The sequence below is a fragment of the Meriones unguiculatus genome, chromosome 3 (assembly GCF_030254825.1).
Source record: "Meriones unguiculatus strain TT.TT164.6M chromosome 3, Bangor_MerUng_6.1, whole genome shotgun sequence".
Classification (NCBI taxonomy): Eukaryota; Metazoa; Chordata; class Mammalia; order Rodentia; family Muridae; genus Meriones; species Meriones unguiculatus.
In genome coordinates this window covers 74183965-74205542 of record NC_083351.1, presented here as the reverse complement: position 1 = coordinate 74205542, position 21578 = coordinate 74183965, and the positions used below count along the sequence as shown (strand labels likewise).

At 43.7% G+C, this 21578-nt stretch overlaps 1 protein-coding gene across 1 annotated transcript in view; it reads left to right on the top strand.

Moving 5' to 3' along the window:
• Positions 1 to 332: 332 nt before the first annotated feature.
• The window catches only part of Svopl (SVOP like), a 55382-nt gene continuing 34136 nt past the window's right edge, over positions 333 to 21578 (top strand). Inside the window, exons 1-5 of the mRNA XM_060378788.1 lie at positions 333 to 423; positions 811 to 902; positions 4363 to 4461; positions 18471 to 18542; positions 19868 to 19992. Coding sequence (XP_060234771.1) covers positions 342 to 423; positions 811 to 902; positions 4363 to 4461; positions 18471 to 18542; positions 19868 to 19992 — 470 coding nt within the window. The 5' untranslated portion in view covers positions 333 to 341. The remainder of the gene's footprint in view (positions 424 to 810; positions 903 to 4362; positions 4462 to 18470; positions 18543 to 19867; positions 19993 to 21578) is intronic.

Below are 21578 nucleotides of genomic sequence, written 5' to 3'. Positions count from 1 at the left end.
GGAATGCAGTCCACCTTTTTTCTGAGGCAGGGTCTCTCACAGGCACAGAGCTCATAGAGTTTGCCAGGCTGTATGGTCAGAGTTCCCCAGGAATCTTCTTGTATTCATACCAGCATTTTACATGGGTTCTAGGTATACAGAAAGCCCCTCCTGTGTGCATAGCAAGCACTTTGCTGACTGAGCCTGCCTACCAATCTACCTCCTCGGACTTTGAGGGCTCAAGGCAATTTTACACGGAATGGACTTGGCATATGATCTGTACTCTGTAGTCACTATATTTCCTCTCTGCTACTTGCCCTGGCTTCATTAGGGAAGCTGTGTGGGGAATTGGAGTGACCTAGATGGCAGCCAAACAGACAGAGCCTGTGACAATCATTAGCCTTCGGAAGCTGAGCCAGGCAACCCCAGAGCCGCAGCAGAAAGGTAAGACTATCTCTGTCCCGGAAGGCTCGGCTTTTACACTAGTGCTTAGCATTGTTATAATAAAGAGTTAGGGGCCAACGTTGTGGTCGGCTGGTAGAGTGTTTGCCTAACCTACACGAAGTCCTAGATTTGATTCTCAGTAGCACATAAATTGGGTATGGTGGTACATGTCTATAACCCCAACACTGGAGAGGTAGAGACATGAGGATCACAAGTTCAAGGTCATCCTCTGCTACATTTGAAGTCAGTCTAGGCTACACGAGACCCAAACAATAAATAATAATAATGATAATAATAATAATGTTGCACAGACCTCCAAAGGTGAGCCACAATCCTCAAGGGTTTCCTTCCCACCAAGTGGTCCTCATACTCTGTCTTCCTTATCAGAGACAAAGACATTCACTGTGGAGGATGCCGTGGAGACCATCGGGTTTGGACGCTTCCACATCGCACTTTTTCTGATCATGGGGAGCACCGGGGTGAGTGCTCTTGGGGAATCTGCATCTGTGATACAGAGCTCACTCTTTGGCACCAATTTTTCTGCTGGCTTTCACAACTGGGCTGTCTATCCCAGGGAGTGGGAGTTATGTGGAAATTATTTCATCAGCTCTTGCAATGGGTTGGCTGGGAACAATCAAATGTACGTCTGTATTCTAGCAACTCAAGACTCATCTTAGAGTTTCACATTGAACTGTCGGGGAAGGACCATGGAGTTATTTCTTGTGGAGTAGACACATGGCTCTTGAGCATGTGTGTCTTGGTATCACCTGGAGCTGCTGCTGTCAGGAAGACTCTAGATCCCCTAAAAGACTCAGTCATTTCCTTCTCTCAGTGACACGTGTTTCTCCTAAACTGTAGGTGCTGTGTCTAGGCATGGCAGACAGCTGTAAGAGGATCAGGAGCTCAAGGTTATCTTCTGCTACATATTAAGTTTGAGGCCAGCTAGGGATACATGAGATCTGACTTCAACCCCTGGAACTCATGTAAAGGTGTAAGGAGAGAACTGATTCCTCCACATGTGTGCTGTGACACATACCCTTACATGCATGCACGCATGCACACACTACACACAAGTTTAGGCTTAAAAAAAAGTTTAGAAAGGGATGGTTGATATATCTCCATGAAAGAGAGCTTGCCCAGCATGTGAAATTCCAGCATGACCATGGGCTAGATGCCCCCAACCCCCAGCACAAAGATCAAATCAGATAAAATCTGTTCCTTTTGTCTTGTTATGATGTCCTTGGTATGGTGGGCTTAGGTGATTCTAATCCTAAATATTTAATTCTGTCATAACTTTCATCAAATATTCACTAACCAGAAGAAGCAGATAATACGTGGGTGTAATCTGGCACTTGAGAGAAAAAGCAGGAAGACTGGGATTTCAAGGCTAGCCTCAGCTACATAGCAAGTTCAGTGCCAACCTTTGCTACTTGAAATTGTCTCAAACACAAACAAACACACAAACAAATAATAAATAAAAAATGGCAAACAAAATCCGGGTATCATGGCTTATGATTGTAATCCAAATACTTAGAAGGCTGAGGCAAGGGGATTACTGTGAGGCCAGCCTAGGTTACGGAGTGAAATCTTCTCTAAAAACACAAAACCAAGACAGAAAGTCAGAAAAAGAGTCACGCAACATGAAGGTAGACCACAAGTTCTGACGCATCTTTCTGAGCTGTGTGCTCTCAGGAGAAAGGTTGGGATAGAAAGGGGTATGCTGAAGTATCATACCTCACCTTTCATGATAGCATGCTATGCAACCCAGACCCTTCCTTGTTGATAAAGGGAAGACCCTCGCAGTCCACATGTTTCCGCAGTTCCATACACAAGAGCCACATAGATGGGACACAGCAGGGTTTTACTACCTTCTGTTATGAGAGTGAGACAGCGTTACTCCTAACTAGTGTATTTCCACTGGAACCCTTTGGACATTTGGTCCTGATCATACAGCTGTTCTGCAGCTGAGTTTACTAAGTTGAAGGCTTTCCTGAGATGGCCATGTGTCTGGATCCTGTGCTAAAACATTCCAGTACCCGAACTCTGGGCAATTCTCTAGGGGAGACAAGCCACATACTAACAAGAGAACCCTATAGCTTAGGGATCGCTGCTCCTCCTCTTCATGCTAGGCCTCCACATCACCATAACAAACAGCTCGAAGACTGTCTCAGCAGTATCGTCAAGAGAAACCCCAGACAAATGTGTTCTGTTCCTTTGTTTTTCCTTCCTCTTCCTGATGCCCTTGTCTGTGATGTTGGTGTTTGGTCTGTCCTGTAGGTGCAAGCCCCCAGATTTGATTGAGCATAGTGGTAGGTACTGTAGTCCCAGAGATTCAGAAGACTGAGGTATGGTGATCTCTTGAGGCCAAGAGTTCAAAGCCAGCCCTATCTTAAAAACAAACATTATGACACAAGTGCTTGAGTCTGAGCCATGTAAAAGCTGCTTTTAGGGGTGAGTGCACCTGAAACCCCAGTGTGGTGGGGAAGGCAAGCAGGAGGATCCCTGAAACTTGCTGGCCATCCAGTCAAGCCAAGCTGGTGGGCCTCAGGTTTAGTAAGAGACTCTAAGAAAATAAGGCTGGCTGAGAGGGATGCATTTGGTGCTCTTGCAAGAGACCTAGGTTTGATTCCAGCATTCACATGGCAGCTCACAACCGTCTCCAGTTCCAGGGGATCTGATACCACCTTGTGGCTTCCATGGCTCCTGTATACATGTGCTACACATGCATAGATTCACGTAAACACATACACACAAATACATACATACATACATATCCAAGCGTGTATGACTCCTCCAGGGAGAGTCACTTCTAATACACACACACACTTCTACCATGTATATGTATATATACACATATATATGGGCAGGTGGGCCTGGGCTACTTAAGCCTATGAATGGCATCCCTCCACAGTTTCTGCCTCAGTCCCTGCCTCCACATTTCTGCGTTGAGCTCCTGCCCTGGCTTGTCTTTGTGATGGTTTCTAACCTGTATGTTAAACAAACCTTTCTTCCCCTAATCGCTTTCGGTCATGGTGTTTGTCACAGCAACATAAAGCAAACCAGAGCACCCATTATCTAGTCTCTTCTTGAAATACTAAGTAGTATATCTATCTGTCAGTAGACCTAGTACAGCATCTGTTCAGTAGACAGTGTTTCCTGATGATTAGCTCCTTGCCTGTGCCTGTTGCTTTATTGTTTTTTAGTCTTCAGAAACTTTCCCATCTCCTTGAGTTCCAGCTTCCTGACATAAGGAGCTCTTTCAAAACCTCATTTGCAAAGGCGTGTCCTATCATCCGCATGATATGCAGCAGCTAACCAGGCTCAGCCACTAGCTAAGTAACTGGCCACTCAGTGCTCCTGAGCAAACACACAGCTCAGCAAGATCGCAAGGGAGTAGGTGCCCTCCCTCTTTAGGGATACGCTCAAGTTGTCCAAGCTCTGAATATTACCTCTGTGAAAGCTGAGGATCTGCTATAGATATCTACTTTCTTTTCGTTGTGTTTCGGGTTTCTTGAGTAGGGTCTTGATACGAAGCCAGAACTGGTCTCAAACCCTGGATGTTCCTGCCTGGTGGGCTTATTGGTATATGCCACTGGGAGTGGCTTTACTGTATTTTTTTTTCACCTAAGGCAGTGGTCCCCAATCATTAGGAAGATTGCTGTCTTTAATACAGTTTCTCAGGTTGTGGTGACCTCCAACCATAAAATTATTTTCATTACTGTTTCATAACTAATTTTGCTACTGTTATGAATCGTAATGTAAATATCTGTGTTTTCTGATGGTCTTTCTTAGGTGACCCTCATGAAAGGGTCCTTTGATCCCCAGGTTGAGAACCACTGACCTAGGTGAAAGGACATGGGGACTAGGAGGTGACAGGCCTGTATGGAGGTAACATGAGCTGGTGTGTAGATATGGCATTGTTTTCTGCTTCTCTTTCAGGTTGTGGAGGCCATGGAGATCATGTTAATAGCAGTTGTGTCTCCTGTTATCCGATGTGAATGGCAGCTGGAGAATTGGCAGGTGGCACTTGTCACCACGGTGAGTTCCTGCTGCCTGTGCCCTGTGAATGAACAATTCGAGGGCCTGGCTTCCCTTCCAGTTCTCTGAGAGCAGAGAGCCAACCCCAACTCTACCCACCGTGAGGAGTGCTGGCCTCCAAAGTTCATGGGTTTCCAGACCCCGAGTAGTTAGCCTTCAATGCCTTTCTTTCTCTTTTACTCTAGTGAGTAACCTTGAGTAGCCAAGCCCTCTAGCTGCTGTTATCTCCTCAATAATTCTAGAATAGTCTCACTTGCATGCACTGCCATTAACCTCAGCCCTAGTCCCTCCTCCCTGCCGTCTGGCCTTCTAGCTGATCTCCACTAGTCCTCAACATCCACCAAAGCAATAAGCTCCCCCATGGAAAAGACATTTGACACAGTATGTGTCATAGTTTTCAGAATCCCATTCCATGTAACAAAAAGCTACTTTACATAAAGGATTTGTCATAGTCCTTATGTTTCTTATGAAATGATATTAAAGTATGCTTTCTATCTGCCACATGGTTTGGCTAATATGCAAAGAGGAAAAGGTGGGACCATGTTTTAGATGTGAGCAGCTACTGAAGGGCTCTTTAGAGGGCTATGATTGGGCGTTCCAAGAACTCTGAGGAAATACGGCTGAAGGGCCAGATACCAAGGAGGCAGTATGTGGTGGTGAATGGCAGGGCCTGGAGGTGAGACTTGTGTGGTCTGGAGTTACTGAGGCAATAACATCAGCCTAGGAGGTCCGGAGAAGCACAGGGAATGGGAGAGGGGTTGATTTACATGTCGTTAAAACTGGTTTTAAGGGAGACAACCTTTAATACAGAAAGACATTCCAGAATATGGCCAGACTGAGAAGAGGATCTGGGGGTCAGGAAGCAGCGACCTGTGGCAGTCAGGTGGCAGAAGCTTCCAGGATGAGATCCTGTGAGACAAGATTAGGGCTAGTACCTGAAAGTGGTTGTGGAAAACTCTTGAAGCTTTCTCCTTCACCCTCTGTTCCCTGGCTTATATCCTTGTGTCTTAGAGTTTCATTGGTGTGAAGAGACACCATGACTGTGGCAACTCTTATAAAGGAAAGCATTTAATTGGAGCTAGCTTACAGTTTCAGAGGTTTAGTCTATTGTCGTCATGGCAGGAAACATGGTAGTTTGCAGGCAGACATGGTGTTGGAGGAGCTGAGAGTTCTACATCTTATCCAAAGGCAGCAGAAGGAGACTGTGTGTCGCACTGGGCATAGCTTGAGCACATATAAGACCTTAAAGCCTGTCTCCACACTTCCTCTAACAAGGCCACACCTACTCCAGTAAGGCCACATCTCCTAATAATGTCTCTCCCTATGGGTCAAGCATTCAAACACATGAGTCTATGGGGGCCATACGATTCAAACCACCACACCTTGGAAGCTTGCAAGGATATGGAGAGAGTAGCAACACTTGCTTGGTGAGATAGGAGAGGCAGATGACTTCCTTTTTGTTCACAGTCTTCTCTGAATTTTGATCTGGGCTGGGCCCCCACTCTCTTCCTGAGAACTGCTCTGTATTTTCTTAATGTGTAGTGACTTCAAATCCTGCTTCTTTCCATGTCTTGGAAGATGGAAAGCTTGGAGCCCAGATGTGTGTCCAGTCACAGCAGCACATCTGGCCTTTTCTGAAAAGACAGAAGTGTCTGTAGTGCTTAAGTTAGAAAGTTGTCTTTTGTTTTGTGTTTCAGACAGGATCTTACTGTGCAGCTCAGGCTACTCTCCATCTTTCATTTACATTCCTACATTCAATCTCCTGAGTGCCAGGATTACAGATATGCTGCTATACTTGGCTAAATCATGTTAAATATTAAATAAAATGACAGAGCTTCACAGGGAGGGAGAGAAAAAGGGAAGAGGTAGAGCCTTGTTGCTGTGCAATCTTCCAACAGTGTTACAGAAGTGCAGGCTCCAGGGTTAACACAGGCTACAAGTCAGAGTTTCTGTCCCAGAAATTAGAGAGCCCAGGGCAAAAATCATGGCTTTTATAACTCAAGTATCTATGGAGAGAAAACCGAGACACTGAAAAAAATATGTATATATATATATAACAGAAATTGGGGAGACCCTAGCTCATGGATTGAGAGAATTAACACTGTGAAAACTGCGGTATTGGCAAGGGCAGCCTGTAGATTCATTGCACTCCCCATCAAAATTCCAACGGCACTCTTTGAAGAACGAGAAAAAACAATCCTAAAATTAATGTGTATACCTAAAAAACTCCTCATGGTCAAAGTAACCCTAATCAGAAAGATTAATGCAGCTGCGTGATTTTAAATTACTTTATAGAGTCCCAATGATGAACACAGCACAGTGTTGGCACAAAACTGACATGCAGACCAAGTGCATACAGCAAGGGACCCAGACAGCTACAGCCACGCAACTTTTGAGAAACACCCATTGAAAAGCACATAGCCTTTCTGAAAATGGTGCTGGGAAAACTGTGTATACATACAAAGAATGAAATTAGAACTGCGTCTCACCTTGCGCAAAAATCAATTCAAAATGGATCAAGGACCTTGATATAAAATCTGAAACACTGCAATTGCTAGAGCGAAACAGGAAGAGTACTTCAAGACATAGGAATAGGCAAAGACTTTCTGAAAGACTCCAATAACACAGGAAATAACCCCAGCTGACAAGTGGGATGCTGTCAAATTAAAAACCTTCTATAGAGCAAAGGAAGCAATCGGCAGAGTGGAGAGGCAGCCTACAGAGAGGAGGGAAATCTCTGCCAGCTCAGACAGGCTAACATCCAAAACATGTAAAGAACTAAAAACAAACAAACAACAAGAACGCAAATCTTCCATCCAATAAGTGGTCTAGTGTACTGAATAAATAGTTCTCCAAAGAAGAAACAAAACAGCCAACAGACATTTAATATATCCAGCATCCTTAGCCATCAGAGGAAGGAAAATTAAAACTGCTTTGAGACTTCATCTCACCTCAGTCACAGTGGCTGTCATCAAGAAAAAATGCTGGCAAGAATGTTAGGCAAGGGGAGCCTGTAGGCACTATTTTTTTTTTTTTTTAACTCTAATAGGGTTTCTTATGCCTCTACCTCCTTTCTCTACAACTTATTTCTTCTAATACATTCTAACACCCCAATACTAGGTAGGAGAGATAGAAGGTTAATGGGGAGAGGGGATGGAGTTCTCTTTAGATACTTCTGGCTGTTTAGGGTCATCGGGTTCTTTGGAAAAACACCAATCTTAGTTGTCAGGATATCTAGCAGTCCCGCTAACCAGCAAAACAGCAAACACAACAGTATCCTTCTTCCTTCTTGGAGTGTCCCTTGAAATGTCCCCCAACCTCCTTGGAGCACCCCTCCCTGGGAGCCTCACTTCCTTGGAGCCTCTATTCCTCTCTCTGGGCTCTGGTATTTATGCCCTCTCAGAGTCCACAGAGTTAAACTATCTTCAACTCCCAATGATCACACCCCTCTCTGATCTGCATTAGGCTATCAGCTGTGGGTGAATTAAAATCAGTTTTATGGGGGCTGGAGAGATGGCTCAGAGGGTCAGAGCACTGTCTGCTCACCCAGAGGTCCTGAGTTCAATTCCCTCAACCACATGGTGGCTCATAACCAACTATACAGGGATCTGATGCCCTCTTCTGGCCTGCAGGGGTATATGGAGATAGAGCACTCATCTACATAAAATAAATAAATAAATCTCTTAAAAAAAAAAAAAAGGAGTTTTATATCCCACACTTGGGATTAAACGAAAACCTGTTTACTTGATATAACTGAATTTTTAAAAGAAACCAAAATGTCCACTACCTGAGCTCTTATTCACTGTTATTGAGACTGATGCAGCCACTATGGGAATCAGTATGGAAGCTTCTCAAAAAAGTGAAAACCAGAACTACTATATGATCCATCCATATATACTGCTCCAGGGTATGTACTCTAAGCACCCTTGGTCCAACTACAGAGACACGTGCACATTCATGATTGCTGCCCTGTGCACACTTGCTAGAAGCGAATCATCCCAGATGTCCATCAGCAGATAAGCGCATAAGAAAATGTGGGACATGTACAAAACAGAACTTCATTGAGCCATGAGGAAAAAAGAATCAAGGGCTTGCATGGAAATGCATGGGGATCATTATGTTAAGCCAAGTATCCCAGACTCAGAAAGACAGACATCACGTTTTCCCTCACATGTGGGTCTTAGATTCTAATTCTTAAAGATGTGTTTAGGGCAGATATATGTCATGAAGATGAGGACCATGAGAGGGAAAAAAACAAAACAAACAAACATAGGAGGGTTGGGGAAGATAAAAAATGAAGGTAATAAAATACTTGTGACATGACATCAGGAGGGAGGAAGAAAAGGGACCAGCAGGGGAGAAAGGAAAGATATAGGGAAGGAAAGATCATAAAAAAAAAAAAAAAAAAAAAAAGCCAGGTGTACTCGCCTGCGGGACTAGTAATTCGTGGGGTCTTCGAAGAGGCCCAGGCCTGAAAGAAAAACGGGCGAGAGAGAAGAAAGGACTCAAGCAAATGTGCACTTGTCAAGAGTCAAATTTTATTGAAAAGCAGGCTTTTAAGGCCAACCTTAGATAGGGGCGGGGCAAGGGAGGAGCACAGTGTAGAACCTTCTTACTCAGGGAGGGGCAGGGTGGAAGTTACAAAATCTTCTTGGCCCGGGCCTGGAACACTTTGCTGTTATTTTGAGAAGTCATGGTACAGTTAGCACATTTCTGCAACTGCCAAGCAGGATGTTGGTCAGCCAGGCGCAGCAGGGTGGGGGGAATGAGAAAAGGTCAGAAGTTTCTCAGGGCTTGTCTCCAACAGCTGGGCACACACCTGTAATCCCAGTACTCTGGGAGGCAGAGGCTGGAAGATCTCTGTGAGTTTGAGGTCAGCCTGATCTACAAAGTGAGTCCAGGACTCCCAAGGCTAAACAGAGAAACCCTGTCTCAATACACACACACACACACACACACACACACACACACACACACACACACACACATATATATACACAGAAGACACAGTTTGAGTCCCAGCACCCATTGAGCAGCTCACAACCACATGTAATTCCAGCCCCAGGTATCTGATGTTCTCCTCAGGGCTCTTGGACATCCATGTGCACACAGACAAACACACACACACACACACACACACTCATATTTTTAAAAGAGTGTATGAAAATGCAAACTGCTAATTGAAAACTAATTTATAAAAGAGAATATATAGAGACCTGAGATTCTGGGTTTGATTCTCAAGCGCAGAACTGTGTGAGGCAGATGTGCATGTATGATGGCTTTTGAATCGTTCTGTGTGAGTCTCATGAGGAAGAGAAACAAAGCAGGCAGCAGGGAGATACAACATTATCCATGGGAAGTGCTGGAAGCATAGTTGGCATTGTGCCCTCAATTTCCTGGAGGCATCAGCCAGGAGACTTCCTAAGGGCAAAAGCAATTGTCTGGCAGGCAGAGAAGAAGGTGCTAACTGCATAGGCACACACACAGAGCCAGGGCTGAGAGAAGTGCCTGACAAGGGAGGAAAGCGAAGTGGCTCTACTGTGGGATTTGTAGTTCAGACGTCTTATGTATTTGTTTGTTTATTGAGACAGGGTCTCTAAGCATAAGCGCCAGCGCTTGCTACCGACCCAGGGTCTTCTGATTTGGTCGGTAGAAATGAAAAACAGGCCTGGGTTGGAACGGTCTCAGCAAGACTGAGGCCAAGACAAGTTTATTGCAATCAATCAGGTTTTTTATGCTTATCAGAAACAGAATTCAATTGTAGTTGCTGATACAATGATGTTTGCAAGCTGTACAGGGTACATAAGATTAATGACTAATTAAGACTAATTGCGCGTGGGGGTGGAGGGAGCGCCTAGATGGCGGCGCCGGGAGGACACTGTGTCTGAGGAGCAGGAAAACAGCGTCGGCACAGCGGCCAGGAGACTGAACTCAGAGACCTAAAGCACCAGCGTTTGTGATTGCCAGGTGAGAGGAAAGCCTACGGTGTGGAAATTAATTGGGACCGACCTCAGGTCACCCAGTCAATCCCTGGTAAAGGTCCTGGGGACCTGCGGGCGCACCCGCTGCCCGAGATCGGCGCACGCAGCCTCCTTCGGCCCCAGTCACCATCCAGGACTGGGACACACAGCCTCTGGTCCAGAGTGAGGGGCTCAGCCTCCGGACCAGAGCGGAGACCTCAATTGCTGGCCCAGAGCAGAGTGCATAGCCTCTGGCCCAAAGCGTACAGCTGCTGGCCCAGATCTGCGCGCACAGCCTCGGGCCCAGACCGGCCACCCCAGGCACCATCTCAGACCTGGGGGCACAGCCTCCAGCCCAGAGTGAGGCGCCAAGCCTCTGACCCAGAGCAGAGCCCTTAGGTGTCAGTCCAGAGAAGCATGCACAGCCTCTGGCCCAGAAGGGGACACACACTGCCAGCCCAGATCAGAGCGCAGAGCCTCCAGACCAGAGCGGCGCCCCCAGCCCCCATCTCAAACTTGGGTGCACAGTCTCCCGGTTGAGAGCAGAGCACTCAGCCTCTGGCCCAGAGACTCGCTGGACGCTCCTCTCACCTCCCAGACAGAACTGTGTGCCCCAGGGTACCAGACTGAGTTTCCCTGTTGGGAGAAAACCCCACAGCTAGGGAATCAGCAGGTTCTTCAAGAGGGCTTTACCTGGAAAACAGTGTAACAAAAGTAGCAGGTCAGTAAATTCAGAATGAGAAACCCAGCAGTGGGGCAGCTGTCTTGAGGACTTCTACGGGTGAGAGGAGAGTCCCCCTGACTAACAAAGACCACAGCTACTCCTCAGGTCTATACACCTGAGGTGAGCAGTGGCAATTCCTGAGAAACACTGTCCATACAGTGACCATACTCAAAAAGCAGAGGCAGCCTCCTTCAGGAAAAATCATCTTCCTGCCAAGGGGATTCTCCCTACCTCAGGATTCCAGGAAGCACAGAAACTAACAGCCAACACCTAAAACAGCCCAATGGGTAGAGGTCAGCGTAAAAGCTCAACCAACAAAAGACTGAACAATATGGCATCTCCAGAACGCAGCCATCTAGGGGCGAGCAGCCCTAGACACCCCAGCATAATTGAAATTCAAGAAGATGACCTTACATCTATGCTGATGAAGAGGATAATAGAGGAAACAAATAAAATACATAAAGAATTAGAGGAAGTGTATTGAAAAAAAAAAGGGGGGAAAGGAAGCTTCTTTGGCAGTGGTATCAATGACTGCAGACATACCATTGAGAATGAGACACCAGGAAGGCATCTGTGAAAACCATCTTTCTTCTCATCACCCTACCCCCACTGTAGCCCTCCACAGTTGATGGCTTCATGGAGGGGTTGGGGAGTGTGACCAAGGTCTAGAGAGTATATGACCAACAGAAATTGGACATTCTTCTTCTTCTTCTCTCTTTATTTTGATTGGGGGAGGTGTCACTGGGAAACAAGTATGATCTGGTACATTATGTGAAATTCCCAAATAATCAATAAAAATATTACCTAAAGAAAAGGTTTAGAAGATAAAAAAAAAAAAAGAATTAGAGGAAGATAAAATCAAACAGATCATGGCTATCCATAAAGAAATAGAGGAAGTTAAAGACAAGCAGATTATGGCCATCCATGAAGAAATACGGGAAGATGCAGCCAAATAGTTTGTGGCCTTCAGAGAAGAAATAATTAAATCACTGAAAGAAATAAAAGAAACAGAGTTGAAGGAACTAAAAGAAAAACAGAAAAATACAATCAAACAGGTGAAGGAAATAAACAAAACAACTCAAGATCTGAAGATAGAGTTGGAAAAATTAAAGAAAACACAAATGGAGGAAATAATGGAGAGGAAGAATTTAGGGAAGAAAACAGGAACTACAGAGGTAAGCATAACCAACAGACTACAAGAGATGGAAGAAAGAATCTCAGGGGTAGAAGATACAATGGAAGAAATCGATGTATCCATCAAAGAAAATGTTAAATCCAAAAAATTCCTGACACAGACCATCCAAGAAATCCAAGACAATATGAAAAAACAAAACCTAAGAATAATAGGAATAGAGGAAAAAGAAGATTCCCTGCTCCAAGGCTCAGAAAATATCTTCAACAAAATCATAGAAGAAAATTTCCCCAACTTAAAGGAGAGGCCTATAAGATTACAAGAGGCCTACAGAACACCTAGTAAATTAGACCAGAAAAGAAAATCCTCCCACCACATAATAATCAAAACAGTAAGTATATAGAACAAAGAAAAAATACTAAAAGCTGTAAGGGAAAAAAGCCAAGTAACATATAATGGCAAACCCATCAGAATCACACCTGACTTCTCAACAGAGAGTATGAAAGCAAGAAGGGCCTGGACTGATATAATGCAGACCTTAAGAGAACACAGATGTCAGCCTAGGCTATTATATCCAACAAAACTCTGTCATGATGGATGGAGAAAACAAGATATTCAATGACAAAAACAAATTCAAACAATACCTACCCATAAATCCAGCATTACAGAAGGAAAAATAGAACCCAGGAAAACTAACTACATTCAGGAAAACACAGGAAACAAATAACCTCACTACAGGAAAACCGAAAGTAGCCAAACACACAAACACACTACCATAACCAACAGCAAAATCAAAGCATTTAACAGCCACTGGTCATTAATCTCCCTTAACATCAATGGACTCAACTATCCAATAAAAAGACACAGACTAACAGAATGGATATGTAAACAAGACCCAACAATCTGTTGCATACAAGAAACACACCTAAGTCACAAAGATAGACATTACTTGAGAGTAAAGGGCTGGAAGATGGTTTTCCAAGCAAATGGACCCAAGAAGCAAGCAGGAATAGCCATTCTAATATCTAATAAAATAGACTTTCAACCAAAATTAATCAAAAGAGATGGGGAAGATAATTTCATACTCGTCAAAGGAAAACTCCACCAAGAAGACACCACAATTCTGAACATATATGCCCCAAACACAAGAACACCCACATTTTAAAAGAAACATTAATAAAACTGAAACCACACATAGATCCTCACACATTAATAGTGGGAGACTTCAACACCCCACTCTCAACAAAGGACAGGTCAACAAACCAGAAGTTAAACAAAGAAACAATGACTCTAACAGAGGTCATGACTCTAACAGATATCTACAGAACCTTTCACCCAAACACTAAAGAATTTACCTTCTTCTCAGCACCTCACGGAACATTCTCCAAAATAGACCATATAGTTGGTCACAAAACAAGTCTCAACAGATACAAAAAGATTGAAATGATCCCATGTATCCTATCTGACCACCATGGACTAAAACTGGATCTCAACAACAACAGAAATAACAAAAAGCCTACACATACATGGAAACTAAACAACTTGCTACTCAATGACAGTTGGGTCAGGGAAGAAATAAAGAAATAAATCAAAGTATTCCTAGAATTCAATAAAAATGAAGGCACAACATACCCAAACTTATGGGACATAGTGAAAGCAGTGCTAAGAGGAAAGTTCATAGCACTAAGTGCCTTCAAGAAGAAATTCAAAACTTCTCATGCCAGCGACTTAATGGCTCACCTAAAAGCCCTAGAAAAAAAAGAAGCAGACACACCAAAGAGGAGTAGACGGCTGGAAATAATCAAACTCAGGGCTGAAATCAATCAATTAGAAACAAATAAAACAATTCAAAGAATCAATGAAGCCAAGAGCTGGTTCTTCGAGAAAATCAACAAGATAGAAAAACCCTTAGCCAAACTAACTAATCGGCAAAGAGACACTATCCAAATCAACAAAATCAGAAATGAAAAGGGGGACATAACAACAGACACTGAGGAAATCCAAACAATCATTAGGACTTACTTCAAAGTCTGTATGTCACAAAATTTGAAAATCTAAATGAAATGGACAATTTTCTTGATCAATTCCACTTACCAAAGCTGAATCAGGACCAGGTAAATCAATTAGTCCTATATCCCCCAAGGAAATAGAAGCGGTCATCAGAAGTCTCCCATCCCCAAAAGCCCACAACCAGATGGTTTCAGTGCAGAATTCTACCAGACTTTCAAAGAAGAGCTAACTCCAATTCTCTTTGAACTATTCCACAAAATAGAAATGGAAGGAACATTACCAAACTCATTCTATGAAGCCACAGTCACCTTGGTATCTAAACCTCACAAAGACCCAACAAAGAAAATTTCAGGCCAATCTCCCTTATGAACATTGATGAAAAAATACTCAATACTTGCAAACCAAATACAAGAACACATAAAAGATAGCATCCACTGTGACTGAATAGGCTTCATCCCAGGCATGCAGGGGTGGTCCAATATATGGAAATCCATCAATGTGATACACCATATTAACAAACTGAAAGAAAAAAAACCACATGATAATCTCCTTAGATGCTGAAAAAGCATTTGACAAAATCCAACATCCATTCATGTTTAAAGTGTTGGAGAGATCAGGGATACAAGGCACATATCTAAACATAGTAAAGACGATATACAGGAAGCCTATTGCCAACATCAAACTAAACGGAGAGAAATTTAAAGCAATTCCACTGAAGTCAGGGACAAGGCAAGGCTGCCCGCTCTCTCCATATCTCTTCAGCATAGTTCTGGAGGTCCTTGCTAGAGCAATAAGACAATTGAAGGAGATCAAGGGGATACAAATTGGAAAGGAAGAAGTCAAATTATCACTATTTGCAGATGATATGATAGTATACCTGAGTGACCCCAAAAATTCTACCAGGGAACTCCTACAGGTGATAAACACCTTCAGCAAAGTGGCCAGATACAAAATTAACTTCAAAAAATCAGTAGTCCTCCTATATACAAAAGACAAAAGGGCTGAGAAAGAAATTAGGGAAACAACACCCTTCACAATAGCCACAAAAGACATAAAGTACCTTGGTGTAACCCTAACCAAGCAAGTCAAAGACTTGCATGAAAAAATTTTCCAGTCTCTGAAGAAAGAAATTGAAGAAGATATCAGAAGATGAAAAGATCTACCATGCTCATGGCTTGGTAGGATTAACATAGTAAAAATGGCCATCTTACCAAAAGCAATCTACAGATTCAATGTAATTCCCATCAAATTACCAAGACAATTCTTTACAGACCTGGAAAGAAAAATTCTCAACTTCATATGGAATAACAAGGAACCCAGAATTGCTAAAACAATCCTCTACAATAAAAGATCTTCTGGAGGTATCTCCATCCCTGATCTCAAGCTGTACTATAGAGCAACAGTAATAAAAACTGCATGGTACTGGCATAGAAACAGACTGGTGGATCAATGGAACTGAATAGAAGACCCAGAAATAAACCCACACACATAAAGACCCCTGATCTTTGACAAAGATGCCAAAATCATACAATGGAAAAAAGATAGCATCTTCAATAAATGGTGCTGGTCTAACTGGATGTCTACATGTAGAAAAATACAAATAGAACCATACTTATCACCCTGCACAAAACTAAAGTCCAAGTGGATCAAAGACCTCAACATAAAACCAGACACATTAAATCGGTTAGAAGAAAAAGTGGGGAAGACCCTAGAACTCATTGGTACAGGAGACAACTTACTGAACAGAAGAACACCAACAGCACAGGCTCTAAGATCAACAATCAATAAATGGGACCTCATGAAACTGAAAAGCTTCTGCAAAGCAAAGGACACAAACAACATAAGAACAAAACGACTGCCTACAGATTGGGAAAGGATCTTCACCAACCCTATATCTGACAGAGGGCTAATATCCAGAATATATAAAGAACTAAAGAAGTTGAAAAGCAACAAATCAAGTAATCCAGTTAAAAAATGGTGTATGGAGCTAAACAGAGAATTCTTGATAGAGGAATATCGAATGGCAGAGAAACACTTAAAGAAATGTTCAACGTCATTAGCCATCAGGGAAATGCAAATCAAAACGACCCTGAGATTTCACCTTACACCCATCAGAATGGCCAAGATCAAAATCTCAAGTGACAACACATGCTGGAGAGGTTGTGGAGAAAGGGGAACCCTCCTCCACTGCTGCTGGGAATGTAAATTGGTACAACCACTCTGAAAATCAATCTGGTGCTTTCTCAGACAACAAGGAATAGCACTTCCTCAAGATCCAGCTATACCACTCCTAGGCATATATCCAAAAGAGGCTCAAGTAAACAATAAGGACATTTGCTCAACCATGTTTGTAGCAGCTTTATTTGTAATAGCCAGAAGCTGGAAACAACCCAGATGCCCCTCAACTGAAGAATGGATACAAAAATTGTGGTACATCTACACACAATGGAATATTACTCAGCAATGAAAAACAAGGAAATCATGAAATTTGCAAGTAAATGGTGGGATCTGGAAAGGATCATCCTGAGTGAGCTATCCCAGAAGCAGAAAGACACACAGGGTATACACTCACTCATATAGGCATATAATATAGGATAAACCTACTAAAATCTGTACACCTAAAAAAACTAATCAAGAGGGAGGACTCTGGCTAAAATGCTCAATCCCCACTCCGCAAGGCAAAAAGGATGGACACCAGAAGAAGAAGAAAACAGGAAACAACTTAGAAACCTGTCACAGAGGGCCTCTGAAAGGCTCTGCCCTGCAGACTATCAAAGCAGATGTTGAGATTTATGGCCAACCTTTGGGCAGATTGCAGGGAATCTTATGAAAGAAGTGGGAAATAATAGTTAGATCTGGAGAGGACAGGAGGTCCACAAGGAGAGCAACAGAACCAAAAAATTTGAGCACAGGGGTCTTTCCTGACACTCATACTCCAACCAAGTACCATGCATGGAGATAACCTAGAACCCCTGCACAGATGTAGCCCATGGCAGTTCAGTGTCCAAGTGGGTTCCATAGTAATGGGAACAGGGACTGCTTCTGACATGAACTGATTGGCCTGCTCTTTGATCACCTCCCCCTGAGAGGGGAGAAGCCTTACCAGGCCACAGAGGAAGACAATGCAGCCACTCCTGATGAGACCTAATAGAGTAGGATTAGAAGGAAGAAAAAGAAACCCTCCCCTACCAGTGGACTTGGAGAGGGGAGTGTGTGGAAAAATGGGAGGAAGGGAGGGATTGGGAGGGGAGGAAGGAGGGAACTAGAGGGAGGATACAAAGTATAATTTAAAAAAATAATTTGCCATTGCATGTAAAGAATAAAATGCAAATGACTTGGAAAAAAAAAAAGACTAATTGCCCAACTTCTATATTCTTCACTGACTTCTGGGAGGGCAGACATATAGGTGGCCTGAATGCTCCTCTTTCTGAGGAAGTGCCTCAGTGAAAGCCACAGAGTGCCCCAGCAGCCACGATTCTAACCTAAAAAACCTATGATGGATAACTCTCAAGGCAACTACACCAGGCCAACTATGATTCTCTGTGTCCATGTAGCCCCAAGCTGGCCCCCAATATACTATGTACCCAAGGATGGCCTTAAATTTCTGACCATCTTGCTTCCACATCCAGAGTGATGGGATTACAGACATGAACCATCATGCCTGATTTTATGTGGAGCTGGGGATGGAACCCAGGGCTTTATGTGTGCTAAGCAAGCATTCTTCCAACTGAGCCCTGGCCCCGGGCCTTGAGAAATCTGTAAGTAGATGATCAGTCTGGTATTCATTTCAAGTTTGTATTTATTTGTGATGATACAAAGGAAGGCTGCTTTGGTGGCAGCTGCTTGTTGGAATGAGACATAGCAGGCGTAAATAGATCTTATGTCACAATGGAAATGTCATGGCTTGGGTTTGAGCACAGCTGAGGCCAGTGTCTGGGAGAAGGAAAGTGGTTCCCTGCTCTGTGGACCCATTTCCACCTGGGTCATGTTGGTAAGGCAAGGTTGTAAAAGAAGTATAGATACTGACCTCAGGGATCTGTCTGTCTTCCCTGAGCCGAGAGTGCTTTAGGAAACCCATCTCCAGCCGGATTTTAGTTAGGATGACTATCTGCTTAATATAGCAAACATACAGCTTACTGGTGTACTTTGCTTAGAGCGTTGTTTTTCTTCGTCCTGATTCTAGATGGTGTTTTTTGGCTACATGGTTTCCAGCATTCTCTTTGGTCTCCTGGCTGACAGATATGGCCGCTGGAAGGTAGGTTAAGCCATGTAAGTTGGCCTCCTCTTACCCTGCAGTCCTTATGGTACTCCTCTATTGCTGCCCCTAAATGCCTTTGCCCCATGTCAACACCTCTCACCTCAAAGGGGGTAAGAGATGGTTTGGCTTATTCAGGATCCAAGCAGAAGTGACTGTATTCCACAAGAACACACATTCAGGTTACCCCAAATACCATATTATGGGGTATTTTATGTTTTTTGTTATAAAAACATAAAATATGTCTTATGTCAACTTAATACGAGCTAGAGAGGAAGGAACCTCAATTGAGAAAATGGCTGAGTAAGATTGGGCTATAGGCAGACCCATAGGGGAATTTTCTCTATTAGTGTTAACGAGGGAAGGCCCAGCCCATTGTGGGTAGTGCCATCCCCAAGCTGATGATACTGGATTCTGTAAGAGAGCAGGCTGAGCAAGCCATGGGAAGCAAGCCCGGTAACAGGACCCCTCCATGGCCCCTACATCAGCCCCTGCCTCTAGGTTTCTGCCCTGTTTGAATTTCTGTTCAGACTTCCTTGGATGATGAACAGTGATATGGAAGAGTAAGACAAATAAACCTTTTCCTCCCCACTTTTCTTTGGTCATGGTGCCTCATCAAGCTGTAGTCACCTAAACTAAAGTAACATTCCAACTTGGTCTTGCTTTTTAATATCAGATCCATTGGTTGGGGGCATTAGATTGGTGGTGTATAAAAAAGCAGGGGAATCTCTGCTAAGATGCTATCTGATGACAGTTTTAGTTTAAGGACAGTGAAAACAAGTCTCCTGTTAGATTAATGTAATCCAAAGGCTTTACCTTATAAACACTAGGCCGTTGGATCGGATAGAGAGGTAGATGAAAATGGCTACTGAGGGAGTTAACGTTGTCCTCGCATAACTTGGCTCTGGATCTGCGGTAGTCCAACTGTCTAAAGTCACAGTCCTCAGCAGTTTTCCTGGGAGCTTTAGTTCACACTATCAACCTCTGTTGTTCTTACAAATAAGCAAAAGCAATGCTTCAAGTTTGCTTTGTATAGTCTTTCCAACACAGGGTCTCCTTGTCCTAGAGCCCTGTGAGAACGGAGGGCAGAGCTTTGCTCTGTGCTGCCTCTGAAGGTGGACGCGCTAGACACAGTAAAGGGGCTTTCAGTCAGGACAACGGCCTGGACTGTGCCAGCGGAGACTGTGAGAAACCTGCAGGTGCTGTGGCTCAGTTTCTCAGAGAAGTGAATGTCAGGCAGGGGGAATGCAAACATCTGGAGGTGTCAGAAAGACTCCTTCATCCCCAGGCAGGTCCTTGCAATAAGTGTTCTTTCCTTGCTGCAGATTTTGCTGCTCTCGTTCCTGTGGGGAGCCTACTTCTCCTTACTGACCTCTTTCTCCCCCTCCTATGTCTGGTTTGTCTTTCTGCGGACCATGGTAGGCTGTGGAGTATCTGGCCATGCACAAGGGTAAGACTTGCTCCAGAGGGTCTGTGGGAGAGAAATGTGGACAGAGAGAGAGAGAGAGAGAGAGAGAGAGAGAGAGAGAGAGAGAGGATGGGAGGAGAGAGATACACAGAGATAGATATACATGCACATAGTCACAGACAGACACAGAGACAGAGACACGCATTACACATTCACAGTGTGTGTATGGGGGCAAAGATTCATAGACAGATGCACACGCACACACATACACACACATGACTATATTAAGAAGGTGAAGCATGTTAGTCCAGTTTTGGGCATGTAGCTCAGTGGCGGAGCTCTTGCCACGCATGGTCAAGGTCTCGGGTTGGAAGGTGGGTCAAGGCATGTAGATTTGGCCTTTTTCCTGTGCACTCTTTTGTGGCACTCTCCCCATCCCTGCCCTTCCATGGACTTGTTCCCTGTCAATCCCTCTCATTTCAAAGGGGATAAGAGATAACTTACCCTGGGGCCAAATACAAGCAGCTGAGGGCACTGGGGAACAACCGTCCATTGCAAAGTGCCATTGCCTTATAGTTTAAAAGTATGCACAACTGGAGAGATGGCTCAGGGGTTGCTAGCACGTACTGCTCTTGCAGAGGGCTCAAATTCAAATCAGCTGCAGGGGAAATGTGGCTCTGGTCACCGCCGGTACCTTTACGCCACACTCATGTGCACATGCGCACACACACACACATAACTAAAAATAAAATAAAAGTATTTGGATTAAAAAAACAAAAACAAACAAACAAAAAACTCATACCAGAAAGAATTGTTGAAGCAGAGTGAGAGATCCTGAAATTGTTTAATGTGTCTGTCTCCTGCAGCTAGGTAAATGTGGGGGGTCTCAGTGTTTGGGTGTGAGTGTTGCTGTGTTGATGCTCCAGTTATGGGCCACCTAGAAATCCACAGAGCCCATCAGGCTATTCCCCCCCGCCGTACCCCCCATGGGTATCCTGAGGCACATTCTCCTTCAGTTACGTCAGGAGAGGTCAAAGCACCTGGTATTGCCTTAATGTGTTGAAGACAGAATTAATGTTCCCTGGGGCGCATTGGTTAAGGGTCTCTCTGAGCTGAGAGCCTGATAGGAATAGATGCTGAGAGAGCTTAAAAAAATTTTCCTGCAAGAAGCAGCCCAATAAATACGTTCAAAGAAAGAAAGGAAAGAAGGAAGGAAGGTAGAAAGAAAGGAAACCCAGCCCTGGCTAATAATGCTAACAGAATGATGGAGCCTCATTCTGCTTATTCTCTTCACAAAATCACTGCCTATGTCTTTAGGAATTGGGCTGTGACTGTTATCAGTGAACATTCTTTGCCTTTTCTTGAGGTTTGATTTCTTAGGTATGTTTACATTAAAAAATAAGATTAGATTTGACAAACCCATTTTCCAAAGCTTCTCTTGAACAAAGAAATAAGGCTAATGTCCCCGTTTAAAATGACCGTGAGAGCAAAGTGACAGGAGAGGAACAGTTGCAAATTCATTTCTCACTGCTTCTTGCTGTGGAAAGTCACTGTGACAATTATAGCTGAATATACAATGAGCTCCTTTTTAATTCAAAACATTAGACTTATTTTATGTGTATGAGCAC